At 34.6% G+C, this 26818-nt stretch overlaps 1 protein-coding gene across 1 annotated transcript in view; it reads right to left on the bottom strand.

The window, feature by feature from the left end:
* The window catches only part of LOC143237651 (neural-cadherin-like), a 436819-nt gene extending 417644 nt beyond the window's left edge, over positions 1-19175 (bottom strand). Inside the window, exons 1-2 of the mRNA XM_076477141.1 lie at positions 19040-19175; positions 15053-16341 (exon numbers count right to left, since the gene is read on the bottom strand). Of these exons, the coding sequence (XP_076333256.1) occupies positions 15053-16307 (1255 nt within the window). The 5' untranslated portion in view covers positions 16308-16341; positions 19040-19175. The remainder of the gene's footprint in view (positions 1-15052; positions 16342-19039) is intronic.
* Positions 19176-26818: the final 7643 nt, after the last annotated feature.

Raw genomic sequence — 26818 nt, forward strand, 5'->3', positions numbered from 1 at the left:
TAAATGATGGTAAAATATTTTTAGGCCCGGCATGGCCAAGCATGTTAAGGCGTGCGACGAGTAATCTGAGGGTCGCAGGTTCGCATCCCGGTCGCGCCAAACATGCTCACCCTCCCAGCCGTGGGGGCGTTATAATGTTACAGTCAATCCCACTATTCGTTGGTAAAAGAGTAACCCAAGAGTCGGCGGTGGGTGGTGAAGACTAGCTGCCTTCCCTCTAGTCTTACACTGCTAAATTAGGGACGGCTAGCACAGATAGCCCTCGAGTAGCTTTGTGCGAAATTTAAAAACAAACAAAATAATTTTAATTTTGAATAGCAGTAAATAAATAGTTTTTATGTTAATATATTTTCGAAATACCTCACTCGGTTTTGTATTAGCACTAACTACGTATAAGTTAAATGCAATTTAATTTTGGTTTGGACAAACAGCATTAGTTCCGTCTTTGATGAAGCCATCGGCGGGTCTTTGTATCTCTTCAAAGCCATTTCGACTACTTTATCATCATACCTCCATCCTTTACAATATCTTTAATAATTTTAGTTTTTCGGAAGAGATAATAATCAGAACAACAACTTTTAAGGGCTCTATAAACGGTTATATAGAAAGCCAAAGTTTTATCTGAAACAAAAACCGTTACCAGTATATGTGGCGGAAAGTGACAAAGAAATGTTTCCGGTAAACAGTAGCTGAGACAGTGATAAGTCTACGGATTTACAAGACTAAAATCAGAAATTCGATTCCCCTCGGTAGACTCAGGAGATGATTGCCAGATGTGGCTTTGCTATAAGAAAACACAATCATACACAAAGAGTAGTTGAAATGTTTTCATTTTCGTCTCAAACGACAAGGACGTTAGGAATCCGTATTTTAGCACGGAAACTATCATAATTACAACGTGGGAAGAGTTTAGATACTCTAGAAAGTTCATCACAGTTCCATTACTAACTCTCCACATATACATGGTTCCTGAATGGCCTCATTGAATATTCCAGTTTTTAGACTATTCATAAACACTTAACACATAGAATCGGAAAAAGCGAGCTTGCAGCCAGACCACATTTTCATTTATAATATTTACACTTAACCTCAAAAGGAGTATACGGTTTTTTTTAATTTTATCAAAGTTAATGATAAAAAAAATCAGTTCATCCAAAGATTCCCTCAGTGGCACAGCGGAGTTTCACCGCTATAAACCGGATTTCGATACCCGTGGTGGGCAGAGAAAAGGTAGCCCCTCTGTAATTTTGTGCTTAATTTCAAGCAAAAAGAAAAAAAAAACTCAGCCAGAGAATATGTTTCTTTCGTGAAAATATTTGATAGCCTTGTTGACAAGAACATTTGTAAATAAAAGAATGAATGAATATATCCATTGGCTCTTTATGTAGATCCCATGGTTAATTAACGAAAGCTTAAACTCTGTATTCAATAATAATCAGAATTCTATGATCCCATGTTGGATACAGACTCTACGCGTTTGTGTATCTTGGAATGATAACTTATATTTTGTTTTTCCTGTCACCTTTCAATTATATTTATTTATTTGAAACTGTTAAACCCGTTAGGTCTCTAGAATTATTTCTAAGCTTATATAAAAATTTTCACCTCTGATAATGGACTTGTATGTGAAGTTAACTTGTTTATCTCACTTGGTAATAAGCTTATATTAAAATATTTGTTTTCACCGAAGAAAACGTTACCAAATAATTTGAATTTATAATGCCTATGTTCCAGACTTCACGTGAGATCTTACAGTTTCGTAATATAAGCAAAAAGAAGAAAGAGACTTAGAATTAAAGTTCTTCTTTGCAGCGAAACACGTTGCGTTATAATTTACTTTTAGAGTTTAGCACGAGGTATTTATGCAGAGGTTGAAATCTATATGTATATTACACAAGTTTTCTTAACACGCACACACGCATACACACACACGTATATATATATATATCATTGTTCTTAACGTTTTTAAAGCAAACTGGAGTTTATTACAAGTCAACCAGTTTAGTAAACTTGTAGGTTATCGGTAGCTACTGACGAAACTGTAGTGACGAAATACTGAGCTAATAAAGGTAAAATCCTGAGATATAGGTCATTATTTTGTTTGAAATCACAGAAATGTATAGGTATGCATGATTTAAACAGACTTAACAAGTGTATGTATATGTATATATATATATATAGTGCCTAAACTTACTAAACAAATGAATAAATATCTGTTGTTTGAGCTTACTGGACAAACGTATCAATATTTATTGTTATGTAATCTTAAACAATAAACATCTATACGTTTCTTACATAAGTGTGAAGAGTATGTACATTTAAACATACTTAATAGCCGTATAGATACATGTTGTTTAAGCTTAAACTTACCTAACAATGTATATTTGACTATTTATAGTTTCAAGTTTGCTTACTGATTGAGTATATTTTATTACAAGTTACAGATTTTACAGAAAGTAAGACTTCAATTTCGAACAGGTACAAATAATGTCTTTGTTTAGCCTACCAAACGGTATATACATTAGAAACTTCGTTTCGATAACCGTGATGGGCAGAAGGCAGAGAACCCTTTGTATAGCTTTGCGCTTAGCAACAAACAAACTAGTCAGTAACTAAGTTACTGGTTCTGTATTTGGAAATTAAATTCTTTAACTATCAAAATCTAGTTACATACAACAGAGACAACAAATCTACACTCAACATTGTTTGCACACACACTCATGCACGGAAAGTTAGACGTTCGACGCTCGTAAACGCACGCACGTTCTAGTCAAAGTACAATGTTTTTCTTCTGTTAGTTTTCTTTGACGCATCGACATCTGAGTATTTACCGAACACAAGCAACCATGTATCGAGATAAGTTGAACTTTTGTCGTCACTTTTGCCCCAGTGTTTTATTTTCGCTCCAAAAAGCAGCAAGAGAGAGAGAGAAAACCCAGGTATTGGTACCTCAAACAGCTTTCGATATCCTTATCCAAAAGCATGACGAAATAAATAGCTAATGGTCAGTGGCACACACACACGTGGTACCAGACTAGACGATAATGCCGGGTTTAAGAAAATAACGCTATAAAGGAGAACATGGACCATACTCCTATAAATGTCACTTTCGTTTGACGTCGGTTCTTATATTTTGCTACCGACTTCATCATATAGCTGTCTTCATTAGCGGCATTGAAACGGTAAGATTAAAATAGACAGCAGACTTGAACCTTTCGTGAGATTGCTTAGCCACTTCTGCCCCCCTCCCCAGTAGCACAGTTGTAAATCTGTGATGGACCCAGAACAGATAGCTAGCTCATTGTGTAGCTTTGTGCTTAACTTCAAAAAACATAACAAACGTTGAAACTTGAATTTATAGGAGCACACACGAGTTACTCAGTAGACATTTTTCTCCGAAATTAGTTTAGCAACAGTACGTTAAAATAAACTGTGATACTCCCTGTTTTGTTTTAACCATTCACACCTCTGTACAGAAGCGTTGTCTGTCAGTCAGTCAATAGACACTAAAATGACGTCACATAAGGAACACTTAACGTCCACACTGTCGTGAAGTCATTAATACATGCGCATGCCATAAATCGTGAGCAGACTCATGCACTCTGTAGGCTGCAACACAGTATGTCACATGAACTTCAAGCCAGATGATTAAGGCGCTTGTCTCGTAATCTGAGAGTCACGGGTTCGAATCCCGTCACACCAAACATTTTGCCCTTTCAGCCGTGGGGGCGTTATGAAATTACAGTCAATCTGACTATTCATTAGCAAAAAAGTAGTCCAAGAGTTGGCTGTGGATGGTGACGGTTAGCTGCCTTCCCTCTAATCTCAAATTAGGGACAGCTAGCGCAAATAGTTCTCGTGTAGCTTTACCCGAAATGCAAAACAAACAAACATATGAGCTTCAAAGCAAGAAATAAAATATTTGTTGCTCTTAATTTTATTTACCCTCGAAAGAAAGCAATGTCGTGGAAGCTACAGAAGTATACATAGTAGATTAATGTATATCACAACACTTACTATCACAAACATAATCTCGAAAACAAAAGAGAAGAACTCTCACACTAAGATAACATGTCGAATCCGCAAAATTGTCATTAGATATGCTTAATAAAGATAGCTCAACAATATCTTTCCGGCTAAATAGTAAAGGTCAACTGAATGACTAGTGGTCGGTTGATATTTCTCCGCTTTATAATTAGAATTAGTGCCATGTATAATTCAGCTTAATAAATCTATTAAAATAATACTTGCCGCCATCCGTAAAACCTTTAAGGTAATTTTTATGCCCTTCGTTTCAATTCCCCTTATTATCTCATTTCCACGCACGTAATTTAAGTTACACTTACTCGCATGGATTATGAGTTAGATCAATAAATACTGGTTTATTTGAAGAGAATATAAACGTGGTCAGAGAAACAAACCCATGTAGACGTAACTTTGTTTAATAAAACTAGACGTAAACAATAAAGTAAAGTAATGGTGTTTATAATAGTATACAGAGGGTGAAACAGTCATGGATGTTTAGCGTATGACAGGGTTGTACTTGTTGAGACAAAGAAAAATAAAACACGTTGTAAAGATTAAAGTAGTTACAAAGTGTTTAAACCAGTCTATGAAGCGAAACAAAGCTAAATTAATGCAAAGTAAAGTAAATGTGAAGTTGTCACGAAGGCAAACTTGCCTGGATATACAGAAACTTCTGAATGCGTGTTTAAAAAGTGATAAGTGTATGGTTTTGAACGAACTTCGCATGCGTGTTTTAGACCTAAATAAGTCGAGAAAGCCCATAGTAATTGTATTTAGTTTAATTTTTAGGTTTTTTAGGAGCTTACATGCGGTGTGAGTGTTGTTTGTGTGAAATACTTTACAAATAAAAGCTAGAGTTGAAATCGAAACCAGTCATCACATAAAAACATTGTACCATTCATTGTCTTCTATACTCCTAGCACTGAAAGGTTTGACTAAACCAAAAAACATGTAAGGTGATTCTATATACAAAACCAGTATGTAATCAGCACTCCTCGGACAAAGACTTTTCTAACAATAAGAATTTGTAGCGTTTGATCGAGAAATTTGCGCACAAAGTTCCGTACAAAGAAACGCAAGTGTGATATTTTTATAGAATCAGTTTTGTTTGTCCTGAAAATGCGCGTGCACCTTAGTATTTAAATGCGCATGTGCCCTCACCTCACGGATGTAAACAAAACGTGGATGTAGGTGTACTTCAACCGACATTTTGAACAACCATATATATTAAAAACTTATAAAAGCTTTTAAAAGGGTCTAACGTTAGATCGTATAATTAACAATATAAGTATACTTTAGCCCTAACTAAACTAAAGGTACAGTGTTAATTTATTGCTTTATCGAACCTAGGTTGTACTTAATAAAGGCTTAACTACTGTTAGGCCTAATGCAAGTGGACTTGCAAATTATGGTATCTGTGATTAAAATTTTTTGTATTATTTTAGAAACCATGTATTTAATCTTGTATTAAAAATCAATTTAACTTACAAAAAAGCACAAAATGATTAATTCTATAATACCCACGAAAATGATTAGCTAAACAAAGTGAATTCATAAGGAAGAAATTTTTATAGAGCTCAATCGATTATAAATGTTATTAGTTATCTTGACCTGTCAATAAGTAAGCTAGTATTTTGATATAGATAAACATTTCAGAAGCCACTCAATTAACTTTGGCACTCAAAAATTAAGTCATCATTTTAAAAGAGCTTTGTTTGCTTTGAATTTCGCGCAAAGCTCTATCAGGACTATCTATGCTAGCAGTCCCTAATTTAGAGGTGTAAAACTAGAAGGTAAGCAGCTAATAATCACCACCTACCGCAAACGGTTGGGCCCCTCTTTTACCAATGAATATTGAGATTGAACGGTACATTATAACGCCCTTATGGCTGAAATGGCGAGCGTAATTGGTGCTATAAGGATTCGAACCTGCGATCTTCAGATTACGAGTCAAGTGCCCTAACCACCTGGCCATGCCAAACCATTTTAAAAAGATATTAAAGCTATGTAGTAATTTTGGCCACCCGTAGACAATAATAACCCAAATCTCTTTTATTATTTACCGATTCACATTATTTATCTCCTTGATTGACTTCTAGAAAATACCCCGAACCTATTGTTAAGTTCCTTACTGCCTTCTAGAAAATACTACTGAATCCACTATTATCTACCGAGTGACGCTAATAATTCTCTTATTGTAGTTCAAGAAAACAATACCGAAAATTTACTGACTTAACTAACATATTTTTATAACGTTTTCAGTTTTCATTAAACATTACATTTTGCTAAGTTTACCTAACATAAGCAGGTGGATACAACCTAGCGAAAAATAATGTTTATTGAACATTAAAAACGCTTTAAATATATATATATATATATTTCAATTCGTTAACAAAACTATAAGTTTTTATTTTAATTTACTGACTCGTAAGATACGTTGTGTGGCATCGTAGACCTGTTAACAAAATTTCGAAATAGAAATTCAGTAAAATGTGGCCCAGAAAATATTCAGTAATTTGCTACACAGCATATCTTACGAGTTGGAGTCTGTGCGAGGTCAGATGTTTTCTCTTTGTCATTGAAAGTGAAATTGCAAGAAGTAATAATGGATGTTACAGCAGTAAAATAACTTCTAGATGTGTCCACATACCCGCAGCTACTTCCTTCGTGGTTTATATGAGATACAAATTGAACCTTACAACGTAGGAACTTTCTCTCTTGTATGGAGTTTACTCTGATGTTTTTTTTTTAAATATTGTTAACGAATTTCGAGTGAGTGAACTGCTAAACAGTGCAAAGAATGGACTGAGACCCAGAATGTAGGAACTTGCTCTCTTGTACCGAGTTTACTCTGATGTAGTTTATATTTAAAACACCAGGTGTTAACTTGTGAAAGCTCTAATGGTTCTTAGTTTTCTGCTTCATGGCATTAAACTCGTCAGAAAATTATCCACAATACACGTGTATTGTGTCTTGAGAAAAGTACGACAGACGTTGGTGCAATACTGTATTAAGCAAATGATTCTACGTGAAAGATAAAAAAAAGGTGTAAAACGTTTACGTCTCCATGAACCAGCGAGAGAGACAAAAAAAAAAGTGATTTTATGGCATTAACTTTAGTATTAATATATCTCAGGACGGCTCACTTTTACTAATAAAGCAAAGAACAACATTTTGGCCTTCTTAGGAGAAACGTTGTTCTCTGCTTTATTAGTGAAAGTGTTAATATCCGTAAGAGCCGTCCTGTGATATATTTTTACTTCAAGTGTGTTTCTTGTAATCACGAATAACTTTAGCATTCATTGAAATTTTCATATTTTCAAATATAATGAAAAATCATTCAATATTGTTTGTAAAACAATTCTTGCAGGTTTTCCTTTTCTGTTTAATGTTTTGTTTTGTTCTTAGTTAAGAGAAAAACTACACAATTAACTGTCTGCTCTGTGCCTCCCAGCAGAAGTCGAACCCTTAATTTTAACAGTCCTTTAAAAAAAAAAAAAGAGAACACGCCCTCCTTCAAGTTAAAAGTATTTGTTTAAAAATCTCACAAAAAGCGTTTATTATTCGAATAAAATAAATTAGAGTTTATTTTCTTTTAGTTATAAATTATTCTCCTGTGTTTCAACCTTAAACGACAGCTTTTTTTCTTCTTTGTCTTAGCTGTGAACTAGTGTCAGTTTTTGATTTGTTTATGGACTTGCATTGTTAATTTGGAAATGTATATATATAACACGTAAGAGAAAATTTTCCAAAATGTAGATAAGCACTTCACTTTCATGGACTAACATTTTATCTGAGAATCTGATTAAAAATCTCCGGTTTGAATTTATATTTTCTAGCGAAGTATATTCTCTCCCCACTTATGAGAAATAACGTACAGGTTTGATACAACGTCACAAATACATTACTGATACGGAATAAACAAACTCGCAACGCTTCTCGCGCGTGTAAAATTAAAGATATAAATTATTGATACAGGTAGACAAGAACCAGAGTCATGTCTGTTAAAAAGCATTATAAAGAAAGTCTTCTAGATCGATGGGAAAAACTTACCACGCGCTATAATGGTAAGTGATATCCCGAGGTATTTCGTTACTAGCGCAAATGCAACCATAAGGCAATGTTTCTTCTACAAATGATAGAAGATACATAATATAAGAATAAGTACTAGCTTGTAATGAAACCCGTAAGTGCAATAAGGATGTTTTAATTGCAGTGGTTTCACGTACTTGTAATGCATTTACAGGATGTCGTGTACAATAATTTATGATATGAATACAATTAGACTTTGTGTGATTAGAAACAAATTGTATAATCCTTGTTTATCTGTTGTAAAACACAAAGTTACACAAATGTCTACCTATGTTATGGTTACCGCAGGTATCTAAACCCGAATTTTAGCGTTATAAGCCCACTGACTTTCATAAGGATGTGTGTATGTTTGTATAAATGTGTATTTATATATATATTTATATATACATATATTTCAAAACAGTCACTGTATCTACAGTGAATTGTTATGATATATTTCAAAACAGTCGCTGTTTTGTTATGATATATTTTAATCTGATTAGTTACGTGTCTTAACTGCCGTTTTCGTTACATTCCTTGCTTTTTTCAACAAAGTGATTTGCTTTTGTGTTTCTTTAAACTTGTGGACACTTTTAAAGAAAAACCTGAAGTGTTAATTTTTTTAATTTTTTTTCTTTAAAAGATTAACAGTTTACTAATAAATCTTTCGGATAAATAGGCGGAAAGCGTATAATTTGAAACGTATACAAGACTCGCACGTGCTAAGAGCACGCTCGAACGAGATACATATATCACACTAACGAGGTTATCCAACATCCAGCGGCTGTACAGAGTCGTGTTGTTCATCGATGTAATTGGTGAGGTAACACACTACTGCTACACATAAGTTGACAAAAAAAACTCTTTTAGTAACAAAAATGATAGTGGATTTTCCATTACAAATCGAATGAATTCCAATGACAAGGAAGCGATTCGTATAACAACGTAGCTTGATAAAATCTTAATATAGATCAGTAATTATACCTTTGTAGCTTTTCAAAAAGTATAGAAAAATAGTCTTTTTTTTTAAATTAATGACTGTCATTAATAATTCTATTAATTATTCTGTCTAGAGTGCATATGATTGGTTAAAAAAAAAGAGGGCGTGGGAAAGAAAATTAATACAAGTTAACAAATATTATAAGGAGAGGAATGTCTAAATATTATAAGGAGAGGAATGTCTAAAGTGCTACAATGTTTTCGTTTACTAATTGAATACCTGGGCTCGGCATGGCAAAGCTGTTAAAGCACTCGGCTTGTAATCTGAGGGTCGTGGGTTCGAATTCTCATCTCACCAAATATGTTCGCCCTTCCAGCCGTGGGAGCGTTATAAAGTTTCGATCAATCCTACTATTCATTGGTAAAAGAGTAGTCCAAGAGTTGGCGATGAATGGTGACGGCTGGCTGCCTTCCCTCTAGCCTTACACTGCTAAATTAAGGGCGGCTAGTGCAGATAGCCCTCGTGTAGCTTTGCGCGAAATTCAAAAGCAAACAAACAAACGGTTGAATTACCTCTTAAACTACGGATTTCACACAAACTGATGGTTAGATTCATTTCACATTGCTGGGTTGTATTTCCACAATATTACTATCTGCCTAGAGGGTAATGTTAGAGGAAAGCTAAAGATAGGGATTATTTATAGATTAGACTGCTGTTGGATTTAGATAGCTAATTGATGAATAATATTATTGACTCTCACTAGACTTTGTCGGTAATCCGATAGAAAGTTGATTTGTTTGTCGAATATCGCGCAACGCCACACGAAGGCCATCTACTCTAGCTATCACTAATTTTGATGTGATAGACTAGAGAAAAGGCAGCAAGTCAACGACACTCACCGAAGACTCTTGTTCCACTGTTTAACGACAAATTGTGGGATTGAACATCACATTATAACGTTCCCACGGCTGAAAGGTCTAACATGTTCAGCGATGGGTTTCAATCTCATGACTTGCAGGTTGTGAGTCGAGCGCCCTACTCGCTAAGTCATGGGGTGAAAGAAAGTAGGGCTTTAAGAGTTGTTCAGGTGTAATAAAGACATAAGCATCTGTTGTTAATTTGTTTTGGAAAACAGTGTGATATTAAACCATTGTTTATAAACAGTTTACCATATTGGTTCCTTAAACAAAATTAATGAAACCGCTGTTTATAAACAGTTGACCATATTGGTTCCTTAAACAAAGTGAATAAAACTATTATTTATAAACAGTTTTACCACATCGGTTCCTTAAACAAAGTGAATAAATCTATTGTTCATAAATAGTTTTTACCACATTAGTTCATGAAACAAAATGAATAAAACTGTTGTTTATAAACTGTTTACCATATTGATTCCTCAAACAAAGTAAATAAAACTATTATTTATAAACAGTTTTACCACATCGGTTCCTTAAACAAAGTGAATAAATCTATTGTTCATAAATACTTTTTACCACACCAGTTCATGAAGCAAAATGAATAAAATTTTTGTTTAGAAACACTCTTACCACATCGGTTCCTTAAGCAAAATGAATGAAACCATTGTTTATAAACAGTTTTACCACATTGGTTTCTTAAACAAAATAAAGAAATAAAAAAAAAGCTAACTTACGTGAAACTGTAGTCTTATTTTATTTAGAGAATCTATAAATATAGATATAAGTGTATATATGTGTGTGTGTGTGTTTATATGTATGTAGTAAATCCAACTTATGTTTATTCATATCAAAATACGTTTATTATATGTCTATACTTATTTAAATGGCTATATGCTAAGTGTTTGTGTGTGTGTGCTCATATGAAAATATAGTAGTGTGGTATATGGGTTAGTGAGTTAGTTAGTCAGGTATCACCATTATATTCCATCTAGGAACATAGGGCCGCAATCGCTTGCAAATTCTTCAACAAGTATTTAAGTGAGCAGGTTGTTAGCCCACTGCACCGAGCCGTCCTTAATTTAGCAGTGTAAGACTAGAGAGAAGGCAGCTAGTCATCACCACCCACCGCCAACTCTTGGGCTACTCTTGTACCAACGAATAGTGGGATTGACCGTCACATTATAACGCCCCCACGGCTGGGAGGGCGGGCATGTTTGGCGCGACGCGGGCGCGAACCCGCGACCCTCGGATAACGAGTCGCACGCCTTACGCGCTTGGCCATGCCAGGCCGTGGTATGTGGGTGTTTTTTAAAATGGCTCTATGCTATGTATGCAAGTATTAAAATTCTTAACGCTGTTTAGGTATTAAAGATAGCCTTATGTTATGCATGCAAATATTAAACAAATCTTACACTATCTTTACCAGCATTTTGCATAACGGCTTTACAATATAAATATTTATGTTTTTGCTAAAAGTATGATATGCGTGGTTAAAGCAAACCAAATGTGAACTTGGTAATCCTGGGGAAAGTTTTGGCGCCATTTAGGTGGTTGAAACACAGTAGTACACCATCTACAGGGCAATAAAAAAACCCAATAGAACGCGTGTAATCCTCAACTTAGTGCTTTGCTGACATGATTAACTTGGAAGGTGTAATAAAGGAAGCACGTTTTCCAATTTTCAGTTGCAATTCAGCGCTAAGAATATTGAAGAGAACCCTCATCTAGTCAGTGATCGAAACTCTTGGAATGTTGTAATCCACGTGCTTTATATGTATATCTATCCGTATATGCACATTTAATATTCATATTGAATAAGTGTGAACAGTGTTCGATAAAATCGTCGTATTATTGAAAAAAAAACGATTCTAATGCTTCTTAAAACTGGACGTAACTTGTAATAATACCAGATTTTTTTTTCTCCAGGGGCAATGTAGCAAAGGATTGTTTGTTATATTAACTGAGATCACAGTAAATTAAGAAACTGTATATTCAATTAGTAAAACACCACTTTATTACAATGTTTTTATAACGCTTTTGATACGTATTTTCATACAAAAATACGCGCTTTTAATGTGTCTATTGAGTATCTGTTTGTTGATAGTAAAGTGCATGGGGTAAGTTGCTATGTTCAGCTGTCTCAGAGCTCGGCATGGTTAGGGCTCTCGACTTGTAATTTGAGGGTCGCGAATTCGAATTCCCTTCACACCGAACACACTCGCCCTATCAGCCATTGGAACGTTAAAAAGTACGGTCAATCCCATTATTCGTTGGTAAAAGAGTATCCTAAGAATCGGTAATGGGTGATGATGACTAGTTACCTTCCCTTTAGTCTTAAACTGGTAAATTAGAGATGGTTAGCGCAGATAGCCCTCGCGCAGCTTTGCGCCATTTTAAAAACAAGAACGAACAAAGTTTTCTCGGTTCTAACCTTACGTACGGCTCTAACCAAGGAAGAAGAAACAAAGTCGGATTAAAAGTTTCAATATATGTTAATACGAGCTAATATATTACCAACACATAACAGAAGTAATAATTACAAGTAAAAAGTTAAAATTACTTCTTGTAAACCGATGTTTATTCTAACAGTGTTTTGTTTTTTGTTTTTGATTAACTCAGCAAATAACAGGTAGCGTTTTCAATGCGGATGTCTCGTGGCCAGTGGCTGGAATGAATCACGTTTTGATAATATATCATTAACCAGTATGACTGATATGAATGTATCTATAAGACACCTAAGGTATTTATTGAGGATAAAAAGGTAGTTTACCACAGTGTCACGTATTATTTTTTAGGGTTTTATATATACCTATTAGAGCTTCATCCGTATAGTTTTCGCGCAACCTACGTTGGACAATAACTTATACTTAGCGTTATAAATCACTGAAAAATATGTGTTAATCTCTTGTTATATTATTTTCTTTTCTATTTCGTCAGAACTTTAAAAAAATATTTTTATAGACTGTTAGCATTATACTTTTACATGACAGCGGAGCTCATTAAAAACTATATTATTTTCGGACAAATATAATAAAAAATGTGTTAATGATTATATATTGATGTACTTGATAATTTATTTTAACAGTAGACTAATTTAAGTTACTAATTACTAAGTTATTACTTACGTTATTACGTAATACATAAAAAATACTTGTAACCAGGAGTGTAGTGTTAGCAACAATGAATAAAGTTTGATTTGAATTTCGCGCAAAGCTACACGAGGGCTATCTGCGCTAGCCGTCCCTAATTCAGCAGTATAAGACTAGAGGAAAGGCAGTTAGTCATCACCACCCACTCTTGGGCTACTCTTTTACCAAATAATAGTGGGATTGATCGTCACATTATAACGCCCCCACGGCTGAGAGGACAAGCATGATTGGTGTGACGGGGATTCGAACCCGCGACCCTCGAATTACGAGGCGAATGCCTTAATTACCTAGCCATGCCGGAACCCATGAATAAAGATTGAATCTGTTATAATATTAAGAACAAACACGAATTTTCCGAACATTTTACGTAAGATATCGACAATGTTATGAATACTTTACACACATGTAAAATATGTAAACATACAAAACAGCTTACAATTTTTTATCCTGATAGTTTATTAACATTTATCCATTAAGATGTTTTAATTGGCTAACTTCATGTGTATGTGTGTGCACGTGCATTGATGTTCCGTGGAATCTACTTATAGCAAAAAAACAAAAAAATACTTATTGCGTAAAAATATTTTATATTTGTTATAAGGTTAAATTCGTGATTTGTTCTATTTTTGGAATAGTTTGGGTTAGGTAAAGGTATGCTACCAGTGGCTAGTGCAGTACAACCATCGTAATTAAACTTGGTCACATCATAATACGTCCCTGGTGTTGGGATACAATACCTGGACGTTCCTGGTGCTAGGATATTTATTATAACATCCACGTCTCCTGGCGCTATTGATTGTGTCTTAATACAATATATTTTAATGATTCATATAAATGAATACAACTAGTTCTACACAGGAAAAAAGTTTAAAGCATTTAGAAGCATATAAATCAGCGAAAAGCCTGTTTCCAATAAATCACTAAGTCGGTTTACATTCTAAAATAAACCTATGCTTCTTTCCTCACATTATTACAAAATTATCCAAATTGACAATACCTTCTTTCTTTCCAATGTTTGACAGTCTTCAGGACCTTTATGTTCAGGCTCTGTTTGTGAAATTTTGATATGGGATACGATTTGCTATAAATCACTTTGTCACTTTCCAACATTTATAGGCAATCGAAATACCTTACTCCTGAGTTTAGAAAATCTGATCACATTTACATACGACTGAGATTCACGTGGATTTTGTGTAAGATCTATATTTATAAGTCAGGAAACTGTGAAATTCATGTACGTAAGACTATAAATCCGTTTTCTACACCACACTTTAAAAGAGATTAAACAGTTGTTATGGAACCTAAATGTATATATTACGAAACGGCTATAGATGTATGATAGAAGAAAAAGAAAAGTTATATACATAGGCATTACAAAACCCATTTCTAAAGATAATGAAGTCAGAGCATAGTCCATTATGCCAGCTGGACAAATAACTTGTCACTTCTGTTGATTAACACGTAGTACTTTAGTTAATAGTCATTAATTTGGGCAGATTTCCTGGATTATTCAAACGTCAGCATTTATTAACGGTCTTCACTTCTCTGAGATATTTAATGATGTACATTACGTATTTCGACGACTGATATTTGCAATTATTTTATACGGAGAAGAAAGAACACGCTCTACGTTTTGAATTAATTCATTACTGCAGGGTGCCAACTAATATTAATACTGCTGTGTAATTTACAGAAATCTTTCTTACTTACACAAACATTCGACTTGCTGAACACATGAACTTTTCCGTATGAGAGAAGTTTAAAAAAGATAACAAACTCGTTAAAAATAGTACAAAAACAATAGTGTTCAAAATTTTGTTTGTAAATTAAATTTTCACATGAAACCTTGACACTGTAGATACGCCAAAATAGGCCTAATTATATAAAAGTTAATATTTAAAAATAACCTTAAAAACGAACGAAATCTTATGCTGAACATATAATCTTACCTGGAACACCTGGTCTAGACACGAAAACCCAAAAGTCAATAGTCTTCTCCTTTCCAAGCTGTTCATAATTCCAAGGCTCTTTCACTCTGATGACACCCAATCTGTCTACTTGAACCCATTGATTGGAACTTTCGACTTGGAATATCTCTTGGGGATCTCTTTTCCCTAGTTGGAACATAGTTTGTCCTATAATACTTCCATCACTTTCCTTGTATTCATAGCTTTTTGTTGGTCTTACAGACCTTTTCGGTCGTACCAAAGACTTTGTGTCGTATTCTATTAAATCAAATAAAGGTTCTTTTTCAAAAACTCGTTCCGGTGAGAACGCCGTGACAAATAGGGAAACGTCTTGGCTGTATAATCGAGGACTACGATTATCATGGCTTCGAATACATAACTGGTACGTTTCTGGCTCAAGAATTCCGGTCAGAAAAATCTGGCCACTTTTAGGTACGATGATAAACTTTGAATGACGAGTGCAGAAATGATAAACAGGGTGGTCGCCATCTTTGTCTATGGCAGTGACATTTCCAATTAAAGAAAATGGTTCCGTTTCCGTTGGTATTTGGAAATCGTAGAAGTCCTTTTCTAAAATTGGTACATTGTCATTGACATCCAGTATATCAACATGGAGTACAGCTTCAGCGCTATCGACCTCGAATTCATCAACTACACGCAACACTAACTCGTATGAGGCTAACTGTTCTCGATCCAAAGGGTGATTAGTCACGACAGCGGCAGCTGTTGTCCCGTTGAGGGAAGATGGAGTGATTTTGAAAGAATTGTTATCATTTCCTGATAAGATGTGAAAAGTAACGTCACTAGTTACTCCTCCGAAAGCGATTATGTTTTCCATACCAAGGACCGTAGCTCCACGAGGAAGATTCTCGAATATGCTTCCTGAATATAAGGCTTTGTCGAACCTTAAGATATTGTTCCTGTATCTAACGTGTATCACAAGATTATCCTTTATTGTGACGTTAGGATACTCTTCCTTGACGACAAGGAGAATCGGATGTCCTACTCTATGAGAAACATCCGATGTTAACATGAGGACACCGCTATTTAGAACAACAAAGTTCTCCGGAGCGTTGGTGTCCAGTATTCCAAAGGTTTGTCCGTTAAATGAGTACTTTTTGACAGAATAACCAGGATAAGCATCGTGAGGAATTAGAATTTTTTCACTTTTTGACACAATTCCATCAGACAGAGCTGACAGAAGAAATGGCAGTCCTAGGACGTTCCACACTTTCATCTTGAAAATTATCCGCCTTTTTCTGCTCTTTACCCTGAAAGTTTCCAAAATTACTTTTTCGCTAAGTATGTTAGTTCTTCTAAACATTGTGAACAAATACAACACTTTGAACTTTCTGAATGTCAACAAGTAAACAGTATACTCGATATTTCATAAGAATATTTAGGGTAATAAAAATACACAATTCTATTGTTCAAAAATATTTATATATAGATCCAGCCACTGAGAAAATTTATAAAGTAATGTCGTACTTCAAAATAAGTGTAAATAGCTGATCTTTATAAGAGATGCTATAGGTGGAAAGGCGGAGATTTTAAAACCTTGTAGCACTTTTAATGTAGACAACGTATTTCAATGTCTTTCGAAAGTAAAAAAAAAAAAAAAATCAATTGTTTAAGAGGGGTCTGAAAAAGAAAAGAAAATTGAGCTGAAATGTTATATTGAGTATGGCATTAGTTGTCTGATAAGAAAGTACACTGCCTCATAAAATTGCTTGTTTGTAAATACATAAGCCCAATATTAGCTGTTTCCTAGTGCAACGTCTGAACGTAACATAAGCTGACTGATGGAAAAGGTACAGTTCTAATAACACGTTGCTTGTTTCACACAACATAGAAACATCTGAATAATAAATTAGGCAATGAGAAAAATACAATACATGATAACACATACTACTTGTTTCATACAATAACATTACATCTTAATGAGTTTTTGTTAGATGAATAACATTTGAATGAGGCATTTCATTTAAACACTTACAAAAGACACAACACTTGGAAAAAATAACCTCAAACGTTATTCTCGTTGAGGAACAAAGCATTAAAAGGATGTAATTATTTTGGAATATCTTGTGTATCAAGCTTTCACCGTTTTTATTGTTGTTTCTAAAAGTATAATATTTAAATACCTTATTACTGTTTTTATAAAACATTGTTTTAAATGCTGTATTATTGCTTTTAAGAAATATTGTTATTTCACTATTGTGTTATTGTTGGCTTGGTTTTTTTAAACACTCCTCATGACACTTTAAAGAAAAACAAACTTCTTTGAATTTGAGGTAAATTATGGGAAGATCTTTAAAAACCATCGACCACAGTTTGTAGATAAAAAGATAACAAGGAAAGGATAGCTAGCAGCTAAAATGTAATTTCAAGAGACAAGTGTTTCTGAAGAAAAGAAAATATGAACACCTAGTGTTGATTGTAAAAATTGAAATGGAAAGAAACCTAAAAAAGGAAATACTTTGAAGAAACTTTCTACAACAGCATCTATAACGTAAAAATAATGTATCAAGTTAATGGTATCAGTACAAATGGATATTTAAAAGAACTGAACAGATTACCGCTTCATCCTTCTATTTAAATGAGCAAAAAGTTTGAAAAGGAATATCTAAATTCACTCACTAAAGAATTAAAATTAAAAATGCAAACAGAAAAACAACTCTAAGTTATACATAGATGTTTTATGATAACCAGTTTAACTTAGTGGTTAACGTAATAGAAACAATTAGAGAAACAGAGACAAAAAATAATGCATACTTTCTCCATTTCGCCCACATTTTTATCTGTAGTTTGTACATTATTAAACTCGCTTTCCACTTTGGCCGCACACTGTTAATATATATATATCATGATTGCTTTACTACCATCTTAACGTCTCCCGTTTCGACAGCGGCAAGTCTACGGACTTATGACGCAATAATCCGGTGTTCGGTTTGACTCAGCGTGGCTTTGCTTTAAAACAAATATTCTCCCATCCCGTCTCCCACTCTGAACTATAAAATAATCACAACCTCACTTTCATTTTCAGCTTTGTTCACCTTAGCTTCACCACCTGTCCAAAGTGAGCTACAAAATGCGTGAGCTTTCTTCAACCCTTGAGTAAAATTCTGGGGTTAAGAAAGGTTAGCAGACGACGATGTAAACTCTTCGCATGCCTAACCCGAAGTTTGTTTTTTCTTTCTGTATATCAATCAAAAGTTGTGAATAATCTTATCATTTTCCAGCTAATTTGATTGGTCCAACTACTGGCTGAAAATTTCCGTCGGCACTAGATGTTGAAAATGTAGTACAACTAACACATTATAACATACTCTCCTTTGCTTGTAGTTGTGGGTCCTCATAATTAATAAATGAATTGGTAAAAAGTGCGTGAGACTAAACTAAAGCCGCTTTTTGTTTAAAGTAAATATTGTTTGATTTGTTATTGCCAACAAAAGTGGAGTTATTTTTCTCTATCGCATCAAATAAAATGTCAAATACTCCGATTTTTTTTCCATAGAACTATATTTTTATATAGCCAAGAAAGCTAAATTGGGTTTAGAGTAATTAATTATTTAATCTGCGTTGTACAAGACCCCCCTTTAACAGTAACTGAACTAGTGCTTTAAATTGTTTCGTGTGCTGTAATTTGCATTGCTAAGCGGTTAATCAAGTTCCAAGTACATATTGATTGTTTCAAACCCACTCATCATGTATAATATCCTACATATTATTTTAACGTTATATGGCAATAAATATTATACTTAATACACTAATCACAAGCTGTATTTCTGCGTCTGTTTCTGAAGGCACGTCGATATTTGCTGTTTGCCTTCCTATTCCTTAATATAAACTAGATAACTTCCTGGCGGTTCATTTCTCTCTCTGGTTTCACATTTATAAGTTCGTTTACTATCCTCACACCTGGGTTATAGTGAAATATTTCTAAAATTTTTAAATCGAAAACCTTACCTTTATACATTATAAGACAACATTTTCTGTAATCCACTTTGTTGGCGGATGTTTCATTAGAATGGTAGGTTTCTTAACTTTAAACACATGACCGTTATTGAGTCAGTGTATTTCGAGCTTTCTGACCCACCGATCCATCCACCTTGATAAACCAACCAACACACGCTACCTTCGTTATGTATTACAAATTTATCCGATAGAGGGCGTTTGATTTTCCTGCCATCTATTGATACTATAGAGCACTATGTAACTATATATAAGTATAAAAATCGTATACGATACGGTTAAATACCTGTATTATATGCTACACAAATAAATAAAGAATATTACCAGTACGTTACAATATTGTTTCATGATAAGATTTTGGCGATTTTAAGCAGTAGGAATTAAATCAATACGATAGTTTGAATTAATAAGTTAGAGCTTGTGTTTAATATTGTTGTGTGGGTGTGTTTTATATTGTTTTAAATATGCTTATTCCAAAAATCGGGAGTCGATTGTACAGAAATTAGTGACTTTTTCGTCATAACAATATCCAGAAAACAATAAATATAATTAAAATTGTCTTTCAATGGTAATATGGTATTCGAGATTTCTAACACTACATATGCTCGCCACATCTTGCAGAGAAAGTTTCATTTTTAAAAAAAATTTCTAACTTCCTTTCTTTCAAGATTTTTTGTGAAATTCTATTGACTCTAACAAAATAATTTATTTATACAAGACCTGTTTTTAGTACTTGATTAGTTAATGTACATGAATGTTCAAAAGTAATGTTTACCCGAGTCTTATGCACATACACACATATATATATATATATGCCTCCCGCTAGTACAGTGGTATGTCTATGTATTTACAACCCTAAAATCAGAGGTTTGCTTCTCCTCACTGGCCTCAGCAGATAGCCTAATGTGGCTTTACTATAAGAAAACACACACACACATGCGTTGCTGGCCAAAATCTTAAGGCCAATGAACATAAAGAAAAAATATACATTTTGCGTTGTTAGACTCAACCACTTGGCCTGGCATGGCCAAGCGCGTAAGGCGTGCGACTCGTAATCCGAGGGTCGCACTAAACATGCTCGCCCCACAGCCGTGGGGGTGTATAATGTGATGGTCAATCCCACTATTCGTTGGTAAAAGAGTAGCCCAAGAGTTGGCGGTGGGTGGTGATGACTAGCTGCCTTCCCTCTAGTCTTACACTGCTAAATTAGGGACGGCTAGCACAGATAGCCCTCGAGTAGCTTTGTGCGAAATTCCAAAAAAACAAACAAACAAAACTCAACCACTTATTTGAGAAAGCTTCGAAAAATGAAAATACGAAAATGGAAAATAAAAAAACTTTTCTAGCATTTAATAGGGAAAATGCGAACACTATGAAATTAGCCTAAATACTAGCTGATCAAAAGTTTAAGACCATACTGAAACGAAGCGTTAATCGGTAAACACGTAACGAAAATTTAGTCATTTGTGTTCAAGCATTAGCGTTGTCAACATCTCCTGTGTTACATTGGGTAAAAACATGGCAAAGGCTAAAAAGTTGACAGAGTTTGAACGTGGCAGAATTTTCGAGCTGCAAAAGCAAGGTCTCTCTCAACGTGCCATCACTGGTGAGATTGGGCGTAATAAAACTACTGTTGCAACTTTCTTTGAAAGTCCTTGAGGGATACGGAACGAGAATTTCAAGTGGTCGGCCCAAGAAAATTTCGCCGGCGTTGAGCAGGAGGATTTAACGGGTTGCCCGGCAAGACACCAGCCGATCGTCGAACCAGATCTTGGCCCTTACGAACGCCGAATGCAGCTCAAGAACAATAAGACGACATCTACGAGAGAAAGGCTTTAAAAACCGTAAACGTCTTCAAAGGCCACGCCTCCTTCCACACCACGAAACAGCTCGGTTAAATTTTGTTGAGAAGCACCAAACATGGGACGTAGAAAAGTGGACGAAGATTTTGTTCTCTCATGAGAAACAAATTAACCTAGATGGTGCAGATAGCTTCCAACGTTACTGCACAATAAGGATATCCCACCGAAGACATTTTCTACACGACACAGTGGAGGAGGTTCCATCATGATCTGGAGTGCTTTCTCTTTCCATGGAACAATGGAGCTTCCGGTTATACAGGAGCGTCAAACAGCAGCTGGCTACATTTGCATGTTGGAGAGAGCATCCTTACTGATTGAAGGCCCTCGCTTGTGTGGAAATGACTGGATTTTTCAGAAGAACAACGCTGCAATCCACAATGTCTGCAGAACAAAGGACTTTTTCATGGCGAATAATGTGGTTCTTTTGGACCATCCAGCGTGTTCGCCCGAACTAATCCCCATTGAAAATGTTTGGGGGTGGATGGCAAGGGAAGTCTATAGAAATGGACGTCAATTACAAACAGTGCATAATCTTCGTGAAGCCATCTTCACCACTTGAAATAACATTCCAGCCAGCCTTCTGCAAGCGCTTATGCCGACCATGCCAAAGCGAAAGTTTGCAGTTATTCGCAAAGACAACCATGCAACTCACTAATGAGATCTCTTGTTGGGCATTTTCTACCCTGTTTAGAACTTTTTTTTTGGTATGATCTTGAACTTTTGACCTGCTAGTATTTAGGCTAATTTCATAGTGTTTACATTTTCCCTATTAAATGCTAGAAAAGTTTTTTTATTCTTATTTTCCATTTTCTTATTTTCATTTTTCGAAGCTCGACTCAAATAAATGATTGAGTATAAAAACGCAAAGTGTGTGTTTTTCTTTATGTTCATTGGCCTTACGATTTGACCAGCAGTGTATATAAACATATATATTTACAATTAAAAGAAGTACAATATTTAAATAATTCCACAACCATAAGGAAAGAAAACATAGAAGAATGTAGTTTTCTTTTTTGCAGGGCTGATTCCCGTATTTAATAAATCAATTATTGTGCAATTACTTTAACTTAGTACACCTTTAATTATATATGTTTATATGAATTACAGATATTTTTGGTGATGAGGTTAAAGCACTCATAAAGAAAAAGATCGTCCAAAAACATTAGTTCCAACTGAGAAGCAGAAGGAATAGCAAGAAAAAGATAGTTTGTTTTTCTCGTTCTAATTATTTGACAAACCTAAACCAACGTTCGTTATAGTTTTTACTAAATGTGTAAAATGTCCTAGAAGTCATGGATGTGTAAAACTCTGGTCTTACAGCGTAACTTTAGATCAAAATGGAATGATCCCGAGCGAAAGTGGGTTCGAATCTCCATCACACCAAACATCCTCGCCTTTTCATCCGTAGGGGCATTATAATGTGACACTCAATCCCACTATTCGTTGGTAAAAGAGTAAGTAGCCCAAGAGTTGGCTATGGGTGGTGATGACTAGCTACTGCCTTCCCTCTAGTCTTACACTGCTAAATGAGGGACGGCTATCGCAGATAGCCCTCGTGTAGCTTTGCGCGAAATTCAAAAACAAACCAAACCCGAGCGAAAGTAGCCTTGCTTTGGAAACACTTTTTGACAACACCAATTCAACACGTTGGGAATTTCATTAGGATTTTCAAAAGAAAAAATGAACTTAAGTTTATGCATATGTTTGTACTACATATTTCTAACAAATTTTCCCTTGTGCTAAATTTCCTCCAAAAAATAGCAATTTCTGTATGGTCAAACCTCTATTTTAGAGATGATAAAGACATATTAAAACGATGCGTACTGCTATAGAAATATGTTTTTCTTTACGTTTTAGGAGAGTTAGAAATTTTAGTAATTAATGAGTTTTAAGCTTTTGCAGTCTTTGTTTTGCTCTTTAGTATAGTAATGTTTTTCTGACATGTTTATACGTTAGCATTATTTTTTTTCTGCAAACTAGGCTACAGTATCGAGTAAATTAAAGAAAATGTAATCTTCTTTGGATTCATCAGGCTGAGAAAAAATATGTAAATAATGCCCTTAAGTATGTATTAAGTCGCACAGGAAAGTGTCGAGCGGTCGTAGTTGATCAACAAATGATACAATACTGTTAATTAATGTATTTACAGACTCGCTGGGTAGCATGTCTTAATTAGAGTGTAGAATATTCTTGATGGGGGGGGGAGCGTGTTTGAGAACTCCTGCCTTTGAGGAATCTGTTTCACCTGTGGGTCAACGGTAAGTTTGCGAACTTTATAATGCTACCTTCGCTATCTATTACAGATTTATCCGGCAAGGGTCGTCTGAATGTCCTGCCATCTAATGACTCTGTAAAGCACTACGGAACTGTGGCTTTGTGCTCAGAACAACAATTCAGAATATTATTTGTTTTAACACAAAACCACACTATAGGCTACCTGCACACTTTCTATCACATGGAATCAAACCACGAATGTTAGTTTTATAAGTGGGGAATACAATTTAAAATTTATTATTTCTTTTCGTATTACTATCACATCTCATGAGTTTAAAATGTATTGAAACATAGAAAGTCTACAATGATAAAATTGGGGTTCGAATACCTCGGTGAACAGATCGCAGATAGCCAATTGTGTAATTTTCGCTAAAAAATAAACAAGGAAAAGTACAGATGACTAAAAACTGTGCATGTTTATTTCTTGCAAACGAATGTAAGGGATACGTCTGAAGAAGTATTTGTAAAACAGTTTCTACTACCGATAGATTGTGGTTCACAGGAACTGTGATACGACTATCGAAAAGAAGTTGAATTGACTAGGTTGGATTATTTCTGTGTGTGGCTTCTGCGCTTAAATAGTAATTGAATTCACATAACCATGAATTAGGAACATAGAAAAACATATTTAATAACTATTCTATGTGTACTAGTATTACTACATAATTACCACAATTATGAGGTTTCAGCAGTAAAATAAACATAGACATTGGAAGCAAAATATATTGGTGACAACCAGGGGCGTAAATCTTGGAGGGATGGGGGTATACATCCTCTCTTCATTTTAGGTGGGGGTATGGTGCATACAATCATCCCCCCTACAGTTTGGTCTGTTGAATTGTTTTATTGCATCAAAGGCATACAAATTATGTGTTTGTTCTTGTAATTCTCGTGTTCTTACCAATCGAATTACATAATTAGGCCTAGATGTAGGCTTTTTCAGTAGCCGAAATGTACATCTTTAATATAGGCGTGCTTCTAAGCTTTTCGATCTAAGCGATAGTTCGTAAATATCAGTCAGTAGGCCTAAGTATACATGCAAGTATCGTGGCAACAAGATTACTCTGTGACTGTATGTTTACAGCTTTCAGGTTCACATAATCAGAGATTACCAATTTGCAAATTGAACAGTCCACATAAGTGGTTGCAAAAATCATCCTTCCCATCGGGTGTAAAAAGTCTACGCCCCTGGTGACAACGTTTTAAGTGAATCAAATTTATCAGAATTGCGCCTTCTGAAATCAGATAGCAACTAGAATAGTCGATTTCATGCTCCCCGAAAAAGTTTTACAATTAGAGTGGCAGTTTGGGCATACTTTGGTGTAATAGAAGTCAAGAAAAAAAAAGTAAAATGAATGCGAAAAGAAAAAGTTTAATGACGAACTTTCATTATTATATTTTACATTGATTTTATTATATTCCATTTTCGTTCCTTTACCTCCAGGTGTCAAAATCATTTTTGAATAATTATCTGTTTAGAGTGAGCCACTACTTGGAAGAAACACATAATTGAAAGTGGGGATATTATAAACTTATCAAAATTTAGAGGGGGAGAGTGAAGTGAGTATTGGACCATCATGCGCTGGTGGTCCTCCGTGTACCGATGTCTTTCATGAGTATTTCTTCTTGTCGGACCCACGACTTGTGTTTCATTACAACATTTCTTTTATGATGATTAGAAACCTCTCATGAGCAGACTGAAATCAAAGTAAATCAAAGTTTCTGTTTCAAATTAAGTTAACTTTTGGATGCTTGCACGTATAACTTATCGCATAGTATGTGATGAAGTCATCGCAACAAAAAAGAGACACAGAAACTTATTAGGCTAAGTTAATAAACGTCTACTCAACGAAAGTTGAATAAAAGTCAAGTTTGCACCACTCATTTTGACATTTATGATTAATGTCTTCGTATTCAAATATTCACTTCTCCTGCCAAATGTCTTGCAGTGTTCAGAGCATAGATTAAGCTGTGTGAGTTCTTTCCTAGAGTGATAAACTCTCCGAGTGCCATTTGATAGGTTTATAATAGACTCTATTCCAGCTGTCAAGTGCGATGATAAAATATGTCATGAAAGAAGAACAAAGAATTCTAAAAATTAATATAAAACACCTGAAGTATCTCAGGAAAGCAACTGAGAATGTATATTCTTAGCCCATTACTTATGTCAGGATGATATTACTACAGAAGTTTAATGTGCATCAATGTTTGTTTCAGGCACAAGCTATTTTGTCTTCAATTATAAAAATTAAGCTCATGTTTCTAATACACTGTCGTTCTCATTAGACTTATATCAAATTGTGTTAATAAAACAATTTAGGGTATATTTCTTCCTTACTAGCGCTTTATTAGTTGTAGGCCACATAGTATTCAACTTCAAAAAATAGGCTCGTGTTTATAAATAACTGGCGCTCTTATCAGGCTTAGACCAAATTGTCTTCAACTAGAAAAAACAAACTAGGATCTGTTTCTTTATTACTAGTTATAAGCCAAATTGTACTCAACTTCAAAACTAGGCCAGTGTTTCTAAATCACTGGCGATGGGTCTTATTAGGCTTAAATCATTTTCTTTATCAAATGGAAAAAAAACAACAACAACTAGAAACTGGTAATTTTTAATCTTTATTTTATTTTATTATTTTTTCGTCAACTGGAAAAATTAGGCCTATGTTTCAAACTCGCTAGTAATGTAATTATATTTCAGCGGAAAATATATTTTCATAAACAACCTTAACTTAAGCGGGAAAAACGTTTCATGTGCACTCATAAAATATTTCGAAACTAAAAATATATTGAAATATTTATAGATTTATGTTTGCGTATGCTTATTAAATTTCTCATTTCTAAAGTTTCGTTACAAGTATCTCGTCGTTATGTTGTGTTTCGTTAGAAAATCATTAAGTTGAAATTTCTAAATCTCTTGAGTTTTCAGTTTTCCAGTTGGTGGTTACGCTCGTATTTCTAGTTAATATGGACTTCGAATATCAAATCTTTTATAAACTAAAACTGTATTAAACTTTGTTATATTTCTGATTTTGAGTTTTTTTCTTATTAAATTTTCCATGAATTTATCTATTTGATGAATCAATTGAACTTCCATGCCCTTATGGCAAACTTATGATAAAGACCTAAGGTTTTGGGTTTTTTATTAATTTTTTAAAGTTCACTTTGAATGGTTTTGAAGTTTCAGAAAAAATGATTACAGCTTTCAAAACAGCTCGAAACTAAATTAAATCTTTTTTTTTAAACTCAATCTTTAGAAAACACCAAACTAGTAAAAGATCTTTCGTTTAATCAAGGCTTAGCTCGTTTTCGTACTTCGCTACTTCGTGCTACTGATGTCAAATTACTTTATATTAAAAAAAGAAGAAAAAATTTATGACGCTAAGGTCTACATTTGTAGTGTTCACGAATCAGCTACTTTCTCGACCTCAAAGGTAAAGAATGAGCCTATATCTAGAGAGAGATGATTAAATGGTTTGTTTGTTTGGAATTTCGCACAAAGCTACTCGAGGGCTATCTGTGCTAGCCGTCCCTAATTTAGCAGTGTAAGACTAGAGGGAAGGCAGCTAGTCATCACCATTTACCGCCAACCTTTGGGCTACTCTTTTACCAACGAAAAGTGGGATTGACCGTA

This window comes from Tachypleus tridentatus, chromosome 13 (assembly GCF_004210375.1).
Source record: "Tachypleus tridentatus isolate NWPU-2018 chromosome 13, ASM421037v1, whole genome shotgun sequence".
NCBI lineage: Eukaryota > Metazoa > Arthropoda > Merostomata > Xiphosura > Limulidae > Tachypleus > Tachypleus tridentatus.